This window comes from Hyaloscypha bicolor, assembly GCF_002865645.1.
Source record: "Hyaloscypha bicolor E unplaced genomic scaffold K444scaffold_173, whole genome shotgun sequence".
Taxonomy (NCBI): domain Eukaryota; kingdom Fungi; phylum Ascomycota; class Leotiomycetes; order Helotiales; family Hyaloscyphaceae; genus Hyaloscypha; species Hyaloscypha bicolor.
Window position 1 is genome coordinate 48911 of NW_020194675.1, and position 21860 is coordinate 70770.

The window sequence follows — 21860 nt, forward strand, 5'->3', positions numbered from 1 at the left end:
CTGGGCCCAAGCAACACTGGCGGGATGTAGGGGCGAGCTTTCAGCCTGCGAGAGACCGCGGTTGTGTTGACGGCGCTGCAAGATGAAGTTCCACAGGTATCAAACAAGATCCTCGTCGATACCGAACTCTCAGGGCGATGGAAATTGAGACTTGTATGCGGTGCTATGTGACACCTCCTACTGCCGGCGTGCCGTGCGCTGGCTGATGTTGACGCGGGATGGGAGGGCTGATCCGAGGGCTGCTGGAGGGCTGCTGGAGGCTCACGGGTGCAGGACGAACTATCAAAGGCCCGATATACTCCAAGCCTGAAAAGGGGCGTGAAAAGGGCCACGGGAGGCCATGGGGGCCACAAGGGCATGTCCAGCAGCCTGCAGTTACGCTGGCCTGGACCTTCGGGCCTGCTGAAACGGCGTCCATCGAGCTTCTCGGGCTTCGACCATTCGATTTGGCACCTTTCCTGTTCCTATTCCTATTCCTCGCGACTGGCGACTCGAACCGCCCGGAACACCCGTGGCAAAGGCAGCAGATCCAGCATGTCGAGGCCTGCGCCGGCCGGGGCGTTGGTGGCAGCTGGGGGCATCCAGTAGGAGCGCTGCCTTTTTGTGCCCCCTCGGCTCCTCAGTGGGCAGACACTGTACGAAGTACAGATATATTGCTGACCACTGACCAGCGTGCCAGCCTGCCCGTCATTCGCACCGGCACCGTTAGCTGGCCGCCCCTGGTGCAGGCACTGCGATTCGTCTGGTGGTCGGTGGTCTCTGCCCTGCCGGACCGTGAAGTATTGAAGTGGCCCTCCAGGCTCCCGCACGTCAAGCAGGCTGGCAACAGGCTAGAACTACGTCCTCCGTACAGCACTTCAGAGTCCTTGCTCGTTGCGTTGCTGTCCATACCCCACTGCGCCACGATGTTGACTGGACTGGCCCGCAGCCCCCTGTCCACCAGGTCCTCTCGACCGCTCCCCTTCCCACCCCCCCTCTGCCGCCCCTCCCACCCAGCCAAGATCGGTATCGGTGACGGCCTGATGGGGTCGCTAAATCAATCGGCGCGCTAGCTTGGCCACACAAAGCAGACCCAGAGCCGAACTTTTTTATGATCAAGAACTTTCTTCCCCTTCGATCCAAGATTCTGCACCCTCCTCTTCGCACCAACAACCCTCTTCCCAGAACCGCCGACTCGTGCCGGTTCAATCTTCTTATTCGATCTCTTTAGCAGTACGCCTGTGCAGTGCCTCTTTCGATCTCTACCCCAAGAAAAACGAGTACGTGGCGCGGCGCGGCACCTTCACCGTCCCTCTTTTGACCCCACCATCACCTCACCTTCACCAACAAAATCCTCCACACCCTCTTTCCCACTCGCATTTTGCATCTGCGAGTTCAAGCTAACATCCGCCCCCTCTGCAGAAACACTCCCTCAACCAAAAGCATGGATTCTTACGGTGCTGCTCCCCAAGGCCGCGGCTGCTACAACTGTGAGTGAGCTCGCGCTCTCGCCTTCGTTCCTCAACGCAATCCCTCACTTCGAAGCTCTTGCAAGGAGGGCATCCTCTCCGGTCGCGCTCTATTGAGCCTCACACGACAGTTTGCGGAATTTGGAAGTATTCCAAGGCAATCTACATGCTACCAAATTATCTGGCCAATGGCTGGCCTCCGTTGGCAAGCCTGAAGCAGAACTTGGCGAACCATGCAGAGTGGGCAGACGGGGACGATATCAATCCGCGACGCCAGTTATCCATATTGTCATCCATTAAGAGAGGGGGAAACCACGAGACCTGAACTGAGCTGACTGTTGGAACCTAGGTGGCGATGCTTCTCACCAAGTACGACCAATACCGAGCTCGATTCACTCAATCTTCTCATGCTGACTTGAACTGCAGGCTCGCGATTGCCCAACTCGTGGCCCGTCCAAGTGGTAAGTTTTTCTAAGCCCTCTTTCCCATTTCTCTGCTAACTCATCTTAGCTATAACTGTGGTGGTGAGTCGTCAATCGTCCAATATAGCAAAGCGCACGAGACTGATATCAGTACCAAATTATAGGCGAAGGACACATGAGTATGTTTTGACCCCCACCCCCCTATCCTGCATTAGTGTTGACAAATTCAAGGCCGTGAATGCCCCGAGGGTCCCAAGGACAAGACTTGCTACAAGTGCGGCCAACCCGGTCACATCTCGCGTGACTGCACCAACCCAGCTAGCGAGGGTGCGGGCCGTGGTGGTGGTGGTGGTGGTGGATTCTCTTCCGGTGGTGGCGGTGGAAGCCAAGAGTGCTACAAGGTCCGGCATTTTGCCTTGAAACTTCCTGGATACCTCTGACTTGCCCCTCAGTGCTCAAAGATCGGCCACATTGCTCGTAACTGCCCCGAGGCTGGTGGATACGGAGGCCAAGGCGGTGGATTTGGCGGCGGTCAAGGATACGGTGGTGGCGGTGGTGGATACGGCGGACGTCAAGGTGGTCAGACTTGCTACTCCTGTGGAGGATACGGTCACATGTCTCGTAAGTCACGACTTCGGGTTCGCTTCAACGTTTCTGACAAAATCAGGTGACTGCACCCAGGGCCAGAAGTGCTACAACTGTGGTGAAGTTGGTCATCTCTCACGAGACTGCCCCTCCGAGACCAGCAGCGAGCGCACTTGCTACAAGTGCAAGCAACCCGGCCACGTTCAGGCTCAATGCCCGAACTAAGCTCTTGCTTTCACAATATTTACAATGAGGACCGACGGATTTTCGATACGAGCGCGAACGAATGATTCTACACTTCCGAGAAAGACGCCATGCATGCAATACGTTACGTTTCACGATTGAACGGTATACAAACATACCCCGGGCATTTGGAAAGGGTGGCTTGCAGACACAACTTCTGTTGATTTGAGGATTTGGGGATGGAAAAAAGCTTTCACCAGACAAAAAAGACATACGGCCGGCCTTCTTTGTATAATTGTACCTTGCCCTGCACTTTGTTCCCCCTTGATTTTCACCGCCCCACAAAAAAGCATCCTGCTCCCCTGGAGTTTGGCTGCGTTGCGTTTGCGTTTCGTTTCCTTGTTTTCCTTTACTCTGGTGCGCTCCTGGCTATTCTAGACGGCTGGACTGGTTGGCTCTGGGCACCGTTTCTTCTCTCTTGAACAACATCACAAAAGCATCTTGTCATTCATCATTTTGCTTTTGATCTTTCTGCGAGAAAGAAACGGAGGATTCTTTACACGAATTGACGGAGAAGTTACGAGGATGATTGCTGCCTTTCTCTCCACGGATAGAAAGGCATCAGATTCATGCGGCTACGACGGACGAATGAATGGACACATCTTGATTCGATGGATGCGATGATCTCAGGCATAGCAGACAGAGTTCCAGGAGAATAAATGAATGACTTTGAACCTAGAATCCTCTGCTCTTAACCAAATCTTTTTTGCTGCTGATGCTGTGGAAATCTCCTCGACATTTTCGTGCCCGGGACAGGCGGGGCAGGCCAATCACCAGCCTCGATAGCGCCCTATGGAAGCCCAGCATCTCAAGAATATGTTTCCTGCCACTCCATTTATCGACTTTGCTCGTGCTCGCTCCTGCTTGGACTCCCGGGTGATCTATGACCCCCACATATGGGGCTTTGACTATTCGGGAAGGAGAGTGAAAGCAGGTATTTACACACACTCTCTGTTGCCTCTCCTCCCTGACTAACCTTTCTTGGAACAGAGGCTCGTTCAAGTCTACAACTTTTGCTCTTCTATCCGCAATCATCTAGCCGTAACAGGAAGTAATTAGCATAACGCTATTAGCCGAAAACAGCATTTTACAAGGCGCATCTATAGTCAATCACGTTTCAAAGAAAATAACATAATATTGTTTTCTATATATCTTGATTGCCTCTTCTAAAGTTGGATATGCGATTTCCTCCACGGGCAGGGCGGGTTCGCGGGAACGGAAATATAGTAATTGCGTAGTCACTTGCCCCACCTTAGCAGGAACCAGACAACATTCTCCTTTCCTCGCTAAGGCTAGTAGATTTCTACTGGTCTTACAGATACCCCTTTAAACTTGTAGACCTTTCGTAAAACTAGTAGAAATCTACTAGCATTGGAAGGTCGTACCGAAACCCTTTTCCTTTTTCTAAATATATCCAAGACTAGTAGAAATCTACTAGCCATACCGACCGCCTTTCCTTCTTTCTAAAATTATCCAAGACGGGTAGAAATCTACAGTATTCGGTATCAGGTTGGACTTATAAAACTCAACCTAATGCCGAACACTGGAAATCTACTAGTCATACCAAAACCGCCTAAATTTTTAGAAGCGATTGCAATAAATACCAGTAGAATTCTACTAGCATTATGCCATTATGTGCATTTGCGCATCACTACAAATAAAATTCTTAGGAACCAGGGGCCGCATAAGCAGGTGCAAATGCAAAGAGTAAAAGCCCTCGGGTAATAGAGCTATGTAAGAGAAAGTATTCTTTTAAAAGAGGACTTAATTTGAAGATCAAAGTGTTTATTCTTGGGAAAGTCCCCCAAAGGGCCCCCCCCCCCCCCCCCCCCCCCCCCAAAAATCCCCCCTAGTCCACTAAGAGTTTTTATTGAACTGGGATCGATTTATCGGTGGAAAATCGATATATTGGAGATTGACAATCTGTAGAATGACTAGTTTTGACTAGATACAGGAGAGTGATTCCATAAAAAACAGAGGGAATGGGTTCCCTAGCTATATTCCTGATTTCCACCCCACCATGTGATTTACCCCGCACTTACTTGGTGGTGGGAACGATTTACCAATCTGATTCCTGTACGTACGTTTAAGGAACGTAATCGAATGGCGATACTAATAAACGATTGGTGTGTTCGTACGTAAGTAATACCCAATAATCGGACGAACTGAATTAGTGGTTAAACCTGGAGTGGAAGGAAAGGATGCTAGCCAAGCTAGCTAGTTCAATACGCCTCCTCCTTACAGTCGAGGTTTGACGTCAGTGAGGCTAATAATACCTAGCTTTGAACGTAGCAGTTCAAAAGCAGGTCTAGCCAATGGTTTGGTGAGAATATCGGCCGTCATTTCCTGTATAGGAACATGCTTGAGCTCAATATCCTTGGTGTTAATGTGGTCCCTAATAAAATGATGTCTGATATCAATATGCTTGGTTTTCTGAGAAAATCGTGCGTTCGTAGCTAAATCAAGAGCTCCCTGAGCGTCCGTTTTTAGCTCGATTGGTCCCATAGGAATCGATATTTCTTCAAACAGTTGCTTTAGCCATAGGGCTTCTTTAACTACCGGAGTAAGGGCGATATACTCCGCTTCCACAGTAGCAGTTACTACAGTTTTCTATTTAGTACTGGCCTAGCTAATTGCTCCACCAAATAGGGTAAAAACCATACCGGAGGTTGATTTACGGTCCTGTAAATCGCCTCCATAATCGGCATCTGAGTACCTAATGAGTCCTTCTTCAGATAAAGCGTCATATAGAATGCCCATATCAAGCAATCCCTTGATATATCGCATTATACGCTTCTGTACAGAGCTATGGGAGGCTTTAGGACAGGAATTGGAACGTCCCAAATACCCAGCGGCATAGCAAAAATCGGGTCTTGACGCTAGGGATGGCCACATAAGTGATCCCGTGCGACTCTGATATTCTGTAATATTAATATCTTCCCCTTTTGGAACCGTAGCTTGAGCTATTAGTATGGAAATAGGGGTGGAACCTTCCATTTAATACCTTTGGAGCATATCCATAAGATATCGGTTTTGGTACAGGAACACAGAACCGTCCTGAAAACGAACGATTTCCATGCCTAGGAGCGTTTTGATTTCTCCCAAATCAGTCATATCGAATTTCTGATGGAGTTGCTCCTTGATTTTATTGATTTGAGCCATGCTTTTACTAACGATAATCATATCGTCTACATAAATAGCAATCAGAAGAGGTAGCTGATTAACCTCGTGCTCTTGGAATATATATAGGGCTGGATCACAAAGTAATCTCAGGAAACCAATGGTACGGAAAAAACCATCGATTACCTGATTCCAAACCCTAGGGGCTTGTTTTAACCCGTAAATGCTCTTTCGTAGGCGGCAAATCAGGTTGGTACCTTTAATAAAACCAGGAGGTTGTTCCATATAGCACTCCTCTTCCAATTCCCCATAGAGAAAGGCTGTTTGGACATCCATTTGCTGAATATAGAGCCCATATTTAGCCGCTAAGGCTAACATAATACGTATAGTAGAAAGCCTAGCTACTGGAGCAAAGGTTTCAAAGTAATCTATACCATATTATTAGGTATAGCCTTGTGCTACTAGCCTTGATTTGTAGCACCCGTTGGCCTTGATTTTGAATAACCAGCGACACCCGATGGTTTTTTGGTGTTTTCTGATTACTAGATCCCACGTATGATTACGTATATGGGATCATAGCTCCTTCCTAATAGAAGGTTTCCAAAGATGGGCGTCAGGACCGGTAAAAGCTTCATTAATTAACGTTGGAATTTTGGAAGCTTCGGTATTCTGGTTAATAACTAGCAAAGCACGAGGATCAGGCTGTTCTCCGGCAATTCTAGTCGATTTCGGACGTCTAGGGATCAATTTACCCCTGACTAGAACCATTTCGGGAGGTATAGGCGCCTCCTAAATCATAGAACCTGAATTAGAACCACTTGCAGGCGGTTCTGGTTCTTGGTTATTATTCCCCAATAGGGGTTCAGGAGCTTCGCTTGGACTAGAAGCACCCTCAATTTGGTTACGTAACGCGCTTTGAGCAGTATCCCCTTTAATATCGGAGTGATTTTCTCGATCGTCTTCTAATGGAATATCAAGCTATTGATTTCCAGTATCGACAATAATGGTATCTCCATAAATTATATCGGGGTCGTACGTATTATCGCTAGAAGTATCGTCATAATCTTCAGTAGTACTAACCAGTCTTCTGTATAGCTGGGACGCTGGATTCAGGAGACACACTCCCTTAACGTATTCTTTAATGGTACAATGGTTGGAAATGACGAATATCTGCTTGTACGGGTTCCAAATACGATATCCGGAACCACTATAGCCAGTGAAAATGCCCCTAAAGGCCTTGGCCATATGCTTGTGCCATGAGGCTATTTCCTTGGGGATATAGACGTACGCCAAGGAACCGAATATCCGTAGGTTAGAAACGTCCGGTTTAACTCCATAGAACGCTTCGTATGAAGTCATACCGATTTTGGGCAGGTAGCATTAATTATAGGCATAAATCCCATGTGTAGCTGCTTCCTCCCAAAACTCGTACGGTAAGCCTAATTATTCTAGCTCCGTACGCTCCGCTTCGATAATCGTACGCATACTGCGTTCAGAAACACTATTCTGTTCAGGTATATAAGTGGTTATTGGTTCCAGACAAATGCCCTTTGATTTGCACCAGTTCTTGACTTGACCTAATATAAATTCTGGAGCATTATCAAGGCGTAGGCGCTTGACTTTATTCCTAGTTTGGGTTTCAGAGAAGGTTACTTGATGCTAAAGATCTGTAAAGTAGCCCTTTCTGTCCGAATTATATACTGCCATACGATATTTGGTACCCTTGCAAGTGGTGGAAAGCATATAGGAGTTCTTGCTAAGGGATGGAACCCTTGATGGCCCCCACAAGTCGATTGTAATATACTCCCCTGGGAGCAGTTTTTCAGGGTATAGCTTAGTCATACTAGCCCTAGTAATCTTGCTCATATCGCATGGATCGCAATCGAATGGGTTTTAGTTCTTGAATTAAAGCCCATAAACGTGGTTTACCGATTCCAGGATATACTTCGCATTCAGATGTCCATATTACTAGTGCCATGTTTCCAGGGAGGCTAAAGCTTCCGATTTTGACGCTTTCAGGGCATGCCCTGAACCAAATTAGTCAAGCTAATATAGCCCTATAGAGGGGCTAAAGGTACCAGTTGCGATGGTTATTCCTTTATTGACAATTCGGACATTCTCTTGGGAAAATATAACGTTACCTCTAGCTCGTGTGATTTTGGGAATCGATAATAAGGAGGTATTCCGGAATTAGGGGCTGTAAAGTACGTTATTGAGCTATATTTTTAGCTCTGGTTAGGTGGCTAAAAGAATGGTTCCTTTGCCCCTAATGAGAATTGTCGATTCATTGCCAAGGATAATTGGAAATGGATCAATCTCTTCGTAAGTAATAAAGGAGCTTTTACTCCCCGTAAAATGGTCCGTAGTACCCGAATCGATATACCAGATATTCGTGGAATTGTCGTCATGTGACTGTCCACTGAGGAGAGCACTGATTATCGACTTTATGGCAGTATACGCTTTGGGGTATACAGGTGCTTTGGGATCAGAAGACGCCTCCTTACTAGTGGAATTAGTGTCTTTTCCTTTGGAATCATAGAATTCCTGAGCTAATTTATAGCTCATACAGTCCTTAATATCGTGCCCTTTGTACTTATGGAACGTGCAGTAGGCATTTGGATCCTTGGGACGCTTCGGTTTTTTGTCCTTGTTTTTGGACTAATTTCCCGATTAATTTCCTTGAGCAGCTAGTGCCTTTGAAATGGAATCAGAAGTGGAATTAGGGGTTTTACCCCTAAGTTTGTCCTCCTTGGTAGAAGCGTCCGCTTTAAGTAATTCCAGCTTCAGTTTATTAACGTCAGCTCTAATGGAATTCAGGAGGGATTTGTAAAGGTCGTATTCCTTTAGAAGGCCACGAATCAGATATCCGGATATAGAAACGTCCGAAATCGACCCGTTTACGCCCTTGATTTCAGCTACTTTGCGGCTAATGCGGTTAATAAAGTCGTCCATTCCCTTGTTAGAATCAAACGTGATAGTTTCCAACTATTAAAGGTATAGAGCTTCTTTCTGAGCTTTTAGCTGGTTCGCTTTAGCTTGAATCTGGGTCCAGATCTGGTGTGCAAGCTTGATTTCCTTGAATTATTGCCAGGTATCGTGGGTAATAAGTAGATTTAGTACCGCACGAGCGATTGCTACTTGACGAGCAGTCGTTTTATCGTCCTTTTGGGCCGATTTCACGAGAGCAGGAGCTTGATCTGGGTCGACATACTGCCATAGATCTTCGATAATAAAGATATTCATGGCATCGTCTATCCAGGAGTAGATATTGCTATCTGAGAGAGGTTCGATTTTTGTCCCCTTATAGGTGACATATACTGATTTTTTGCTGTCCGGCATGGCGGATTTTGCGGAGAACTTTTGCCCAAAAATGGCTATGTTTTTGGTGAATTCTGCTGACGCAAGGCCAATGCGGTGGGTGCAATTCAATAGAATTAACGATTTTGATGAAATCGGAAATGGACAGGTGAATACTAAGTGAGGTCACGTGACCTGAGGATCATGTGAAAGCACTTAGTGGGCGCTATCCGGGCTCATAACCTATTGAACTGGGATCGATTTATCGGTGGAAAATCGATATATTAGAGATTGACAATCTGTAGAATGACTAGTTTTGACTAGATACAGGAGAGTGATTCCATAAAAAACAGAGGGAATGGGTTCCCTAGCTATATTCCTGATTTCCACCCCACCATGTGATTTACCCCGCACTTACTTGGTGGTGGGAACGATTTACCAATCTGATTCCTGTACGTACGTTTAAGGAACGTAATCGAATGGCGATACTAATAAACGATTGGTGTGTTCGTACGTAAGTAATACCCAATAATCGGACGAACTGAATTAGTGGTTGAACCTGGAGTGGAAGGAAAGGATGCTAGCCAAGCTAGCTAGTTCAACAGTTTTCCCTTTTTAATTTTACTGTCACGTAACCATGTGCTAAAGATCCTGAGGACAAAGAGGCAGAAGTGAACCATGTACCAGGTCAGACGAACTACCTGATAAAACACACGTCACGTACGAACACAGAGATTTCTAGAACTATCGTAGATTCTACAAGAGAAGCGTGAAGCTCGTAGAAGCTTGGAGCGAGGCTAATACTCCTTAGCGCAATAATTAAGCGAAATTCATGCCTGAGGCTTAAGCGAATTTTCCCGCTCACATTGCCACAACAGCCTACTCGCGTAACTAAAAACTTCGTTTTGACAAGTCAAAATCTTACTTTTACCTAGGGGCCGCAGAAAAGCAGGTGCAAATGCAAAGAGTAAAAGCCAGTTTCTCTCTCTTTAAGAGGGCGTATTGCGATCCCGCCTCGCTTTGCCTGCCCGCCCGCCGCACTGCAGACAACATTTGCTCTCGGCATTGCAATCTGGAGAGACTTTCTTAGAGTTCATACTACCATGGAACCACTGAGAAAATGCATCGAACGTCTCCAACTTCTTGGAGAAGTCTGTCCAGGTTGTGGAATTGGGTTGGGATTAGGAGGGGAGGAAATGTATCGCTCGTCCCTTGGCACATTGCAAACATCGCGGAGGGCCGGTTGTCCAATATGTTGCATCATTCTCGACGGCGTCAACGAGTTTGACAGCAAGTGGACCGCGAAGCATTCTATTCACACGCGAATTCAAATTTGCTGGAATCCTAGAAAGTATGAACGGGAAGGATTCTTGGTCTGGTTGGCTGATGATCAGGACGTAATGAGTCCAACCTTTCGGATACATGAGGCTGTTGGTTAGTTCATCCCTAAGCTGCAAGCTGCAGTCCGACTGACTGATATCCACAGATGAATCTCATCTTGGAGCTGATGCCTTGACACCCCTCCGTGATATTGTCGACGACACTAGGTCTGACCTGACTTGTAGACGTATCTCGCAATGGCTTGCAAGATGCGTAGAGCATCATGATACTTGCAAGGCTAAAGCTAACTTCACCCCTACTCGGGTAATAGCCGTGGGGTCTTCGGGTGATAATCAAGTAAGACTTATGAATGCCGTTCCCAAGCAGCCGTATGCTGCCTTGAGCTATTGCTGGGGCAGCGCTTAGACGGGGTCGTTATAACCAACACATGGAACTTCCAGAGACACTGCATAAGCATCGTACTCAATTCCTTGGCTGCCACCATTCAGGACGCAATATTTGTCTGCCGTGGTCTAGGCATCCACTTTCTTTGGGTTGACGCACTCTGCATTATTCAAGATGACGGCAACGATTGGCTGCGGGAATCGGCGCGTATGCGGCTTGTGTATTCGAACGCGTATTTGACTATTGTCGCCCACAACGCCGCATCATCTAAGGAAGGGTTCTTGGGCAAGCAATTCTTTGGACAACCAAGTTGGCAGAGGCGATTTTGTAGCAATCGTGCGCGATTACAACGGAAATACCACTTACGAGTTGGAATCGTGCCTTTCAGTCTCGAGATGTGGCAAGAGTTCTCCAAGGTCGAAGAACGGGGTTGGACTTTGCAAGAGTGCATTCTCTCTCCACGCCTTGTACACTTCACAGGCTTAGAACTGGTATGGGAGTGTGAGCAAGGGCCATCTCTCTGCGAATGTGGGCATATGATGGCGTGCGGGGCGGCAGGCCAACCGACCAAAACTCAGTTCTCACAGTATGGGATAGATAACATTACAAATCAGAGTTGGATGAGGTTGGTTGGGGATTTCACAAGCCGCAATCTCTCACGCCAATCTGACAGGCTAATAGCATTGTCGGGGCTGGCGGAGATGGTTTACGCCAGGACCAACAAGACACGCACTTATTTGGCAGGCCTGTGGAGCTCGAATCTTCAAGAACAGCTTCTCTGGCATTCGTACAACACCCAGCGATCCCGCCCGTCACCACCGACTGCTCCGAGCTGGTCTTGGGCTTCACTTGGCACCCCCATCATGTGGGAGGGTCCCTGGATGGAACTTGGTCTCTCACAAGTCGAAGTTCACTACGACGAGTGCTTCTGCAATCTCCTCGTCCAGAGCAATGCTTTCGGAGCGGTCACTTCGGGGGAGCTCGCAATAGAAGGCTTCGTCCAGGCGGTTTGTGTAGTTACTGTCGAAGCACCAAACAGCGCAAGCTCAGATGCGCAAGAAAGTGGTCTCACGTTCCTTGGAGCGCCGAATGGCGTGAGGATATTTGTCTTCTCTGATTTGAGTCACGCCATAGATATCCAGAGCGCAAACCCTCGTGCGCAGTGCTGGCGAGGGCATTGTTCCTCGGATGGCGATGGATGGTGCGGCAAGTGCAGACTATCGCCAGAGAAATGGCAGGAGGGAAGATATTATTGTCTCCAAGTCGTAGCGAACCCAATCGTGGGTATAACCGTGGGTACTAACTTTTCGGGAGGACCCCCCATTGAAGAGCTTCAATTCTACTTCTTGTTACTGGAACGGTTTTCAGGTTCTGAGGATATCTTTGAACGGGTTGGAATGGCGGGGTCTGAGTGTATCGATCCCCGCTCTTGGGGGCTTTCTCAGCGATCAAAGTCACGAAAGGATAAGAGCGGGGAAGATATTCTGCCCTTCTTCCCGGATGCAGAGTGGAAGAAAATCCGGATTGTCTAAGAACAATATAGTTGAGGCTGATATTACTTGCTGCGACCAGTGTTCCCAATAGTATACTATAGTGTGCTGATATTGAAGCCCTAATACGTACGCCGTATAATATCACTAATGTTAATACGTATTGAGTGCAGTACTGTGCCGTATTATAATACTACTCGTATACTGGTACACTATATATACCCTGTCCACGTGACTTTTATATCTTCTCTCTGCCTTAGGACTTGGATTATTTAAGTATCCAGGTGTAGAATAAAGTAGGGGGGGGGGGGGGCATTTACTAATAAGGAAGCTGATTAGTCTAAGTTTTAATGCGACTATTTATGCGTTGGGTCGCGTAAACGCGTGAGAAATGCGTGTTTTCAGCCCTAAGTTAGGGGGGTCGGATCACGCGAAAGTCATGCACAGTGCAATCAGTGCACTAGTCGTAGAACTAGTAATGGTAGATGGCTGAAGCTGTAGTGCCTGGCTCTCGGAGCTGGCCGTTGTTGTTACAGTAGACTCTCGATTATCTCTCGGTGTTTGCGCCTTATTTCCTGCCCATGTGTCGCCTGCGCTTCCGCATCTAGTTCTGCGATCCGATCCTCAGCAATGGGATGGCTCTTCTTCGTGGTGTTTCCCGCTTCTAATTCTGACTTCCTGTACAGGCTCTTCTGCATGGTGCCTCCCGCTTCCAACTCTGGCTTCATGGATAGGCTGTGAGCGCCATTATCCATTTGGGTGGTTTCCATTGGAGCTGGTTCCCTTTGACGACGTCGGACATATACGAATGCGCTGAGAAGAAGCAGAGCAACTAGTACAGTGAAACCTCGCTACAAGGATACTCAATATAAGGATATCCTCGATATAAGGATACATCTGCTGGCCCCGCAGGGATTAATTTTGCTGTGTGCCACACCTCGTTATAAGAATACCTCGGTATATCCTTAGTTTTTGGGGACAGTTTCGGTATCCTTATATCGAGGCTTCACTGTACAAACGCTACTGTAACCCCGATTCCTTTCTTTACTCCTGTGGAAAGACCCTGAGACTGAGGAATAGTAATGGTAGTGGGGGTTGCTGTTTGCCCCCTTGCCACAGACGGAGTTGATGCGGTCATACTGGCCTTTGGCGATGGCGGGACAGTTTGTTGGTCCCGTACCAGCCAAGATGGGAGCTCCGTGATCGTTGGTGCGCCGTACACCGTCACGTTTTGACTGCCGAGAGGGTGAAGCTGCTCTCGCAAAAGTATTCACCGGAACAACCAAAAACGCCTTCAGCGACATCGATAACGGTCGCGCCTTGAGTCATGATATATTACGGGCTAATAAAAGTGCCAGGTAGAAATTCACTCATGGTGTAGCCACTGTGGAATGAAGATTCTTCGGTTAGCGCAATGATCTTGCTTTTTCAATGGCGCAGCCGAACCCCACAATAGGGGGCCTAAGCGAGCCGCTTCAGCGATGTACTTACGTACTGTAACTGCCTCACGCCGCCATGCACTCCTCCCCTCAAAAATAGCACCATCAGGAAAATTATAACCACTCAAGCTTCACCATTCAACCGTTGTGGCGGGGAAGCAGCAGCTAGTTCTTGGAGCACCACTCTAACAGTTTATAAAGGCTGTATCGCCAGGAATACTAGATTCTGTCGTGCATTTGTTATTAATTCAAGTATCCTCTTTATAATTGCATGAATAAGGCAGTATTTGGCATGTAATTAGGCTTCAAATATGAGGGTAAAGTTGATATAGATTGAGATGTCTAAAGTATAAGAAGTGCGGTTTAGCGGAGGGTTTATATGCCTCTGCAGCTGAGCTAACCAAAAGGGGAGAACCACGTGTATGGCAACTACACCTATTTTCAGCGAGGGAAGAAGCTTCAGACATGGCGTCCAAACGCCTTGCGCGCAGATATCCAGTCCGAAATTTGAATTCCAGAGAAGAGGAATCGGGTTCAGTAGAGCGGCTCGCAAGTATTCCCTGTTGGACAATGAGCCTTGACAAGTCCACCTGCGATCCGACAAAGATCCGGCAATACTGTCTCCGAAGAGCTGCTTATATTTAAACGGCGGTTCGAATCAGAGGCAGGGCGCCAAGAAAAGTTCTCTGACATACTTCAATGGCCCCTTTAACCTCTAGGTCTTGATCGATTATCTCGTGTTGGGTGCCGTCTGCAGAGGACCAGGACCGGCGATGCGAAAAGCTGATGTTGACAAAGAACTGATGCATTTCGTTGCGAGATGCTGACTGTAGATCTCCGCAAAGATTAGATGAGAGAAATGCCAACAAACTATTGTAAACAAGTTGGCCGCAGTATTTTTAGAAGTGATTGCTCTTTCCAGTTCGTTGCTGGACATGTTGACGATTTCGAGGCATCGCGGATTCTCAGTGAATCGACCGGCTTGATTCACTGAAGGTCTTCAAGGAACAGAGAGATTGAAACCTGTTCTTGTTGGAATTTTCGACGAAGTCTCTTCTCACCAAATGATAGTTCTCGTCCTCGTCACGACTTCGTCAGATGAACTGGATACCCGCTGCTTACAGATCAACGTCGCTGCACGCTTTTCCAAATCAGCATCCCATCTGATGGCGGATATCCTTGCCCATCCAGGGACATAATCATTCTCAAGGTACTGTTCTTCGAGATCCATGACGAATTTCATAATCTTTGCACTGAACAGTCCATCCCATACGCCTTCTCTCCTCGGATATTTCAACAATAGCTCAATTGCTTTGCGACCAATAGTTTTTTCCCGGCATCTGATCCCCGTTATCCACAGTGTGGACACGGCCCGGCCTGCGAGGCTGTAGTTCGTCGGTCGTGATCTGCCAGAGACCGGCTGCATCTCCAACGATTGCTCGAGTAGATCGACGATCTCTGAGAACATGTTGTTGTATGAATCGTAAATTGTCTGGTCCATGAAACACGTACATATTATGAGATCGCAGATCAGGATTTGCGCCTTGATGGTACGGACCAGGCGACCTTCGTACATCGAGTACCCCGATTTGAAGGCATCGAATAAGGGTTCGAAGGCCTTCAACCAGTGTGCGGTTTTCGTGATTGTGAAGTCCTTTTCAGAAGCTAGCTCGACGGCAAGGTCTGATTCAGGAAGCGGTGATTCGGCTACAAAGGCAGCGAAGAAAAGTGTACCTCGCTTGTATATAGCCTGATGGTAGTGAACTGATTCCTCGATTGTAGTAAAATATGTTGGCATCGATTCAAGATGCTCTCTTCCTTGGTTGGCGTAGATTGTACGCAGATCTTCAAATGTAAAGCCTTGATTATAAAAGTATGACATTTGGATGACCAGTCGACTGAAGATTCGAATCAGGTCATGTTCAACAATCTGTGGCGCGGGCGACATGTTCTCTGAAGTCTTGTCTGCGTCCTTAATTGTCGCTTTCCATTCCTGGATGATTCGGACACCGTTTCGGATCTGGCGCACCGCCATGGCCATGTTGCCGTTCCATGCTTCGAAAATAAAAATTAGAAGGATGGATAGCAAGGTAGTCCTCACGTCCTTCAATGTGTTGCCCTTCCGCATATCTGCAACAGCTCTACTGTACTCTTCCAGAGCAAACCGATGGTGCTCATTGGCAGTTTTTCTCTCTGCTTTGGGAAAGTTGTCTAGAGACAACTTATTGAAATCACGCGTTATTTCTGCTGTCTTGTCAAGGGCTCCAAGCGCTATGATGGCGTGTTTGATTGAACTGTCTGAATAACATGCTTGGAGTAACATCTGTCGTGTCGAGAACGAATCATGAGCAGGCATAATCTCGAAGCTTGTCTGTCCATAAAACAAATCAAAGTACCGTTGCTCCTTCTCAGTTCCAAGCGACGCCACTGAAAGAGGTACCAAGAAGTTGGAGGAGATCTCAGAAAGTTTCTGGTTCTGGGGCAGTATGCCGCGATTGCTCGCTGCCGTTTTGAGATCCTTGCAGAGTGGAAGGTAGCCATCGCATTTGATACCGAACTTGAGGCACCGCTGGCATTCGGGCTTCTCTTCCCCGCATTTCACCCGGCGGATCCTAGAATACAGACAGCGGTTAATGGATGGCCCTTCCAAAGACTTCTGGATCGCGAACAAGGCCAGCTCATTGCTGGGAAGCATAAAATGCACCTACTTGCACGTCATGCATCCTGTCTTGGTCTTTGGAGCAGATTTGCGTTTTCTGTCCTCGTCTCTTGGAGTCTTGACCATTGTTGCTGTATGGGATGAGGCACTGGCATTTGGAGGCCGAGAAGGACAAGAGGAAAGATCGTGGGGTTGTCCCAGGAAGCTTACAGGGCAGTCTGGCCGTGCTTATTCGGCCAAGAATTGGCATCTTACACCTGCGCATTGATCGTCGAATTCGCGTAACCTGTTCGACTTTCGTCACTCCTTGCTTAGTCGGCACGGTCGGTAAAAGCACGTTGGCCACATAAGCAAAATGGCCACTGTCTATATTTTGGAGCCGCCTTTTTATTTCTAGTTAAAAAAGTTCATATGATGGCAGTACAAGATATAGCCTTCTAGTATATTGATATTTATCTAGTATACACTAAAATTGTGGGTTATGTATTAAAAAGAGTGTAGGCCCGCGATTTTTGGTAAGGCCCGGTAGGCGATGCGAGGAGTGAGGTTTCGCGGAAAACCCGCCAAAAAAATTATGGCCAACTCGCTTCTACGGACCAAGGAACCAGTGACGAAAGGCGGAGCCGGACAGTCACGCGAGTCGGACAATTATTTATTTATTCAGGTGACTACTCCGTAGCTTGTCCCTGATGTTCAACCGATGAGAGCATCAGCCAGATCAACCCATGCAGGGAAAAAGTCGAGAGACCATTGGTCCTCGATACGATTGTGAATGCCCATGTTGAGGGTCAAGGCTGTACCGGAGGGGTTGATGCTACCGCGAGAGCACTTTTGTGATGGAGCACCAGGAGCATTGCGTCCGCTGCACGAGTAGCAGAGGATACTTTTGATCCAATCCTAAACTTTCAGGCATTGACCATTTGATAAGATATATAGCTCATCATAGCAATGAGTTAAAAGTGATAAGCAAGAACTAAAATCGAGATCAAGAACAAAACTGAACCTGAAACGGAACTGAAGATTCGAGGGTTTTAGCATGAAAATCCTTGGAAATTGTGAATCTGGCATCGGACTATCGAAGAATGGACATGAAGAGAATGGTATCTTCCACTGCAAACAACGCGCGGCCGGGTTGTCTTTTGTATTCTGTGAAAGTGAGAGAGGACGATGGGCATTCTTTGGACGATGAACGTTTCGAACACATGGAGTCGGAGCACCGGAGCACCGGGGGTTCACCTCTGCTGACTCATCTAGGCAGCCCTCCACCAGCTCCTTCACCAGAAGCAAAAGCGGCACTAGTTCTAATCCTCAATGTCCCCAGTCAAGCCGGACATTGGAAGTCGACGATGTTAAACGTCCCACAGCCTCATGGACAATAGGAAGAAGTAGGTCTTGAATGTACCATAAACCGAAGCAACTTTCAAAGGTGAAGAACCTCAAATGTCCAAGTTGACACAGAGTATTGTAGTGCCGCCTTTTCGCATCCAGGCGAGCAGGAGGGAGGCAGCCTCGCCGCTAGGAAGGTTCACGCTAACTCCGGTCACTTATTGAACCTCCACCGCAAAACCAATCAATCAAGCGCGAAATTTACACCATCGCGTCTCCTCAGTTGTTACATTCATCCACCTTCCCCCCGAACAATCTCTGCCATCACCCACCATTGTCAAACTCACCATGGCAGAGATCAAAATCGACAAGACATTGTTCCAGGAGCGCCTGTCACATTTTGTGGCAGCATGGAAGGCCGACAAGCGGAGTGGTGACGCGCTGTTCAATGGCGCCTCCTCGATCTTGGTACTGATGGGCAAAACCGAGGAAGCGGCTCAGTTCCAGAAGAACAATGCCATTCACGTACGTATCCCCAAAGCTGGAGGTTTGCAAGAGCTTCTTTCTGATGTATATCGCAGTTTTGGTTACTGGGCTACGAGTTCCCGGCGACCCTCTTTCTCCTCACCTTGGACGGCCTCTACATTGTCACAACGGCGAAGAAAGGTACGATAATGTTGCCTGCTCATCTACAGTATATCCTAGAAAGCTGACCCAGTCTAGCCAAGCATCTGGAACCTTTGAAGGGTGGGAAAATTCCTCTCCATGTCCTCGTCCGGGGCAAAGATGCCGAGCAGAATGAAAAGCTTTTTGCCGACATCACTGCTCAGATCAAGGCAGCAGGCGTGAGTCACCCCAGATCTCTGTCTATTGGTGGTTAGGGAGCTAACAAGGTTACGCATTTAGAAGAAAGTCGGCATCCTCCCAAAGGATACATCGAGCGGACCATTCATCGACGAGTGGAAGAAAGTTTACGGCAGCACCTCGAAGGATGTGGAGGAAGTGGATATCTCGACAGCTTTATCATCTGCAGCCTTAGCAGTCAAGGATGAGAATGAGTTGGTACGTTGTAATGATGCTCTTGGTTGGGCAATGCTAACTTTGCCACAGCGAGCTATGCGAAATGCCTCGAAAGCCTGTATCGCCCTTATGAACCCTTATTTCGTCGAAGAGATGTCAAGCGTATTGGATGAAGAGAAGAAAGTCAAACACAGCGCCCTGGCAAACAAGGTTGATAGCAAGCTGGACGATGCCAAGTTCTGGACATCGGTCGAGCTTCCTAGTAAACAGAAGATGCCATCCGATTTCGATGCAACGCAGTTGGATTGGACACACGGCCCGATTATCCAAAGTGGCGGAAAGTTTGATCTCAAGATGAGTGCACAAGTCGACGACGAGCTGCTCCACCCCGGAGTCATTATCGCCTCGATGGGTCTTCGGTACAAATCGTACTGTTCCTTGATTGCACGCACATATTTGGTCGACCCGAACAAGTCGCAGGAGAGCAATTATAAGCTCCTTCTCCAAGTCCACGGTTTGGTCATGAAGGAGATTCGGGACGGAGCCAACGTCAAGGACATCTACGCGAAGGCCATTCAACTGATCAGGACCAAGAAGCCTGAGCTTGAGAGACACTTCATGAAGAATGTCGGCGCTGGTATCGGTATTGAGACGAGAGATGCTACGCTGATTCTGAACGCCAAAAGCAACAGAACTTTGAAGGATGGGATGACTTTGTGCGTTACCACTGGATTCAACGATATCGACAATCCCAACCCGCAAGATAAGAAGAGCAAAGTCTACTCAATGGTCCTTTCAGACACGGTCCGTGTCTCGCCCTCTGAACCAATTGTTTTTACTGGTGATGCTCCGTCGGACCTGGATGCTACCTCATTCTTCTTCAAAGACGATGAAGAGCCCGAGCCGACTCCCAAAAAATCCAAGAAGGACTCGACTGTCGGTGCTGTGGCAACGAAGAATATCCCAAAGACAAAATTACGCGCTGAACGAAATACCAATGTTGATGAAGGCGCAGAGGCAAAGCGTCGTGAGCATCAAAAGGAGCTCGCAGCCAAGAAGCAAGAGGAAGGTCTGGCTCGCTTCGCAGAAGCCACCGGAGATCAGAACGGAGCAGCAGTCAAGAAATTCAAGCGCTTCGAGTCGTATAAACGCGACAATCAGTTTCCGCCTCGAGTTCGGGACTTGGCTATCGTTATGGATCAGAAGAACTCGACAGTGGTGCTTCCCATCATGGGTCGTCCAGTTCCATTTCATATCCAAACCATCAAGAACGCTAGCAAGAGTGACGAAGGGGAGTTCTCTTTCCTCCGAATCAATTTCCTATCCCCAGGTCAAGGCGTTGGTCGGAAGGACGACCAACCATTCGAAGACGCCTCAGCACACTTTGTGCGAAGTTTGACGTTTCGCTCCCATGACGGCGACCGCCTTCAAGATATTGCAAATCAAATTGGTAACATGAAGAAAGATGCCGTGAAGCGAGAGCAGGAGAAGAAGGAGATGGAGGATGTAGTGGAGCAAGACAAGCTGATTGAGATCCGAAGTAAGTTGTCTGGTCTTTTCCCTATGAAGTCTGCTAACAACCAACAGATCGTCGACCTGCCGTTATGGACAATGTTTTCATTCGCCCTGCAATGGACGGCAAGCGTGTGCCTGGGAAAGTTGAGATCCATCAAAATGGTTTGCGATACCAATCGCCCTTGAACCACCAACATCGAGTAGATATCCTCTTCAGCAATGTCAAGCATCTCTTCTTCCAACCTTGCCAGCACGAACTGATTGTTATCATCCATGTCCATTTGAAGGACCCAATTTTGATTGGCAAGAAGAAGGCAAAGGACGTTCAATTCTATCGAGAAGCTACCGATATCCAATTCGATGAGACGGGAAACAGAAAGCGAAAGTACAGATATGGCGATGAAGAGGAGTTCGAGGCCGAGCAAGAGGAACGAAGACGCCGTGCAGATCTCGATCGACAATTCAAGGCTTTCGCCGAGAAGATCGCTGAGGCAGGCAAGAACGAAAATGTCGACGTTGACGTTCCATTCCGCGAACTTGGGTTCAACGGCGTCCCATTCCGTTCCAGCGTTTTCTGCCAGCCATCGACAGACTGCCTGGTCCAGCTTACTGAACCTCCATTCATGGTCATCACTCTCGAGGACATCGAAATTGCTCATCTCGAGCGTGTTCAGTTTGGCCTCAAGAACTTTGACATGGTGTTCGTCTTCAAGGATTTCCATCGTGCGCCCTACCACATCAACACCATCCCCGTCGAATCTCTCGAAAACGTCAAGGAGTGGCTTGATTCTGTCAACATCCCATTCTCAGAAGGACCACTGAATTTGAACTGGCCTACGATCATGAAGACCGTCACGGCGGATACACATGCATTCTTCGGCGATGGGGGCTGGTCTTTCTTGCAGACCGAGACAGATGACGAGGATGCAGAGGAAGAGAGTGAAGAGTCCGCATTTGAGATGAGCGATAGCGAGCTCGCTGCATCCGAGGAGTCGAGCGATGAGGACAGCGAATTTGATAGTAATGCTAGTGCCGAGGCGAGTGAGGATGGTAGCGATGACGGCGAGAGCGAGGGCGAGGATTGGGATGAATTGGAGAAGAAGGCGAAGCGGAAGGATCGGGAGAGCGGAATGCAAAGTGAGGATGATAAGCCGAAGAAGAAGAGGAAGCATTGAGTCTGAGGACTTGATACTTTTCACTTCATCTTTTACTCCAGTCCGTTCTAGGTGGCTGCACATCTGAGATTGTCCTTGAGTCGGAAGGTTCATTGCGAGCCTGAGGGGCTGAATTCACGGCTGTGTGTTTTGATAGGTGCGATGAACGATGCGAGGCGTCAAGGTTCAGCAAAATGGGGATGCATGCATTTCAGATATCTGGTGGAGGGATTGCCGCCTGCTTCGGGAGATAACGCAATGCCCTCAATAATAAAATGATGATTACCTACTCTACTTCTTCATGTGACGTGGTCCTGATTTGCCATTGTACCTTCTCCACCCTGAACAATGATCTCTTAAGGAATCTGAATCAAGAACTGTTCGCTCTCCGGGACAGGCACATTCTCGGAGCTGCTC

The 21860-nt window shown here is 47.9% G+C and overlaps 5 protein-coding genes across 5 annotated transcripts; 3 read left to right on the forward strand and 2 right to left on the reverse strand.

The window, feature by feature from the left end:
- The first annotated feature begins 47 nt into the window (after positions 1 to 47).
- K444DRAFT_217839 (uncharacterized protein) lies at positions 48 to 1333 on the forward strand. Its single transcript, XM_024871132.1, has one exon. The coding sequence runs from the start codon at positions 219 to 221 to the stop codon at positions 1050 to 1052; it is 834 nt and encodes a 277-aa protein (XP_024729406.1). The 5' UTR covers positions 48 to 218; the 3' UTR covers positions 1053 to 1333.
- A 9182-nt stretch (positions 1334 to 10515) lies between these two features.
- K444DRAFT_636176 (uncharacterized protein) lies at positions 10516 to 12372 on the forward strand (the record flags this gene model as incomplete). Its single annotated transcript, XM_024883964.1, has 3 exons — positions 10516 to 10549; positions 10602 to 10792; positions 10855 to 12372. 3 exons carry the CDS (start codon positions 10516 to 10518, stop codon positions 12370 to 12372), a joined length of 1743 nt encoding a protein of 580 aa, XP_024729407.1.
- Positions 12373 to 13164: 792 nt separating this feature from the next.
- K444DRAFT_217962 (uncharacterized protein) lies at positions 13165 to 13845 on the reverse strand. The gene is made up of 2 exons (XM_024871133.1): positions 13826 to 13845; positions 13165 to 13714 (listed from the first exon to the last, which is right to left on the reverse strand). Exon 2 carries the CDS (start codon positions 13632 to 13634, stop codon positions 13296 to 13298), a length of 339 nt encoding a protein of 112 aa, XP_024729408.1. The 5' UTR covers positions 13635 to 13714; positions 13826 to 13845; the 3' UTR covers positions 13165 to 13295.
- Positions 13846 to 15707: 1862 nt separating this feature from the next.
- On the reverse strand, positions 15708 to 16560 carry K444DRAFT_573024 (uncharacterized protein; the record flags this gene model as incomplete). The annotated part of the gene is made up of 2 exons (XM_024877381.1): positions 16478 to 16560; positions 15708 to 16381 (listed from the first exon to the last, which is right to left on the reverse strand). Coding segments are annotated over exons 1-2 (750 nt in total), but the record flags the coding sequence as incomplete, so codon positions are not given.
- A 1207-nt stretch (positions 16561 to 17767) lies between these two features.
- Positions 17768 to 21754, forward strand: K444DRAFT_600812 (SPT16-domain-containing protein). Its single transcript, XM_024878636.1, has 7 exons — positions 17768 to 17813; positions 17897 to 18279; positions 18336 to 18420; positions 18478 to 18599; positions 18661 to 18816; positions 18865 to 20314; positions 20362 to 21754. Exons 2-7 carry the CDS (start codon positions 18103 to 18105, stop codon positions 21462 to 21464), a joined length of 3093 nt encoding a protein of 1030 aa, XP_024729410.1. The 5' UTR covers positions 17768 to 17813; positions 17897 to 18102; the 3' UTR covers positions 21465 to 21754.
- Positions 21755 to 21860: the final 106 nt, after the last annotated feature.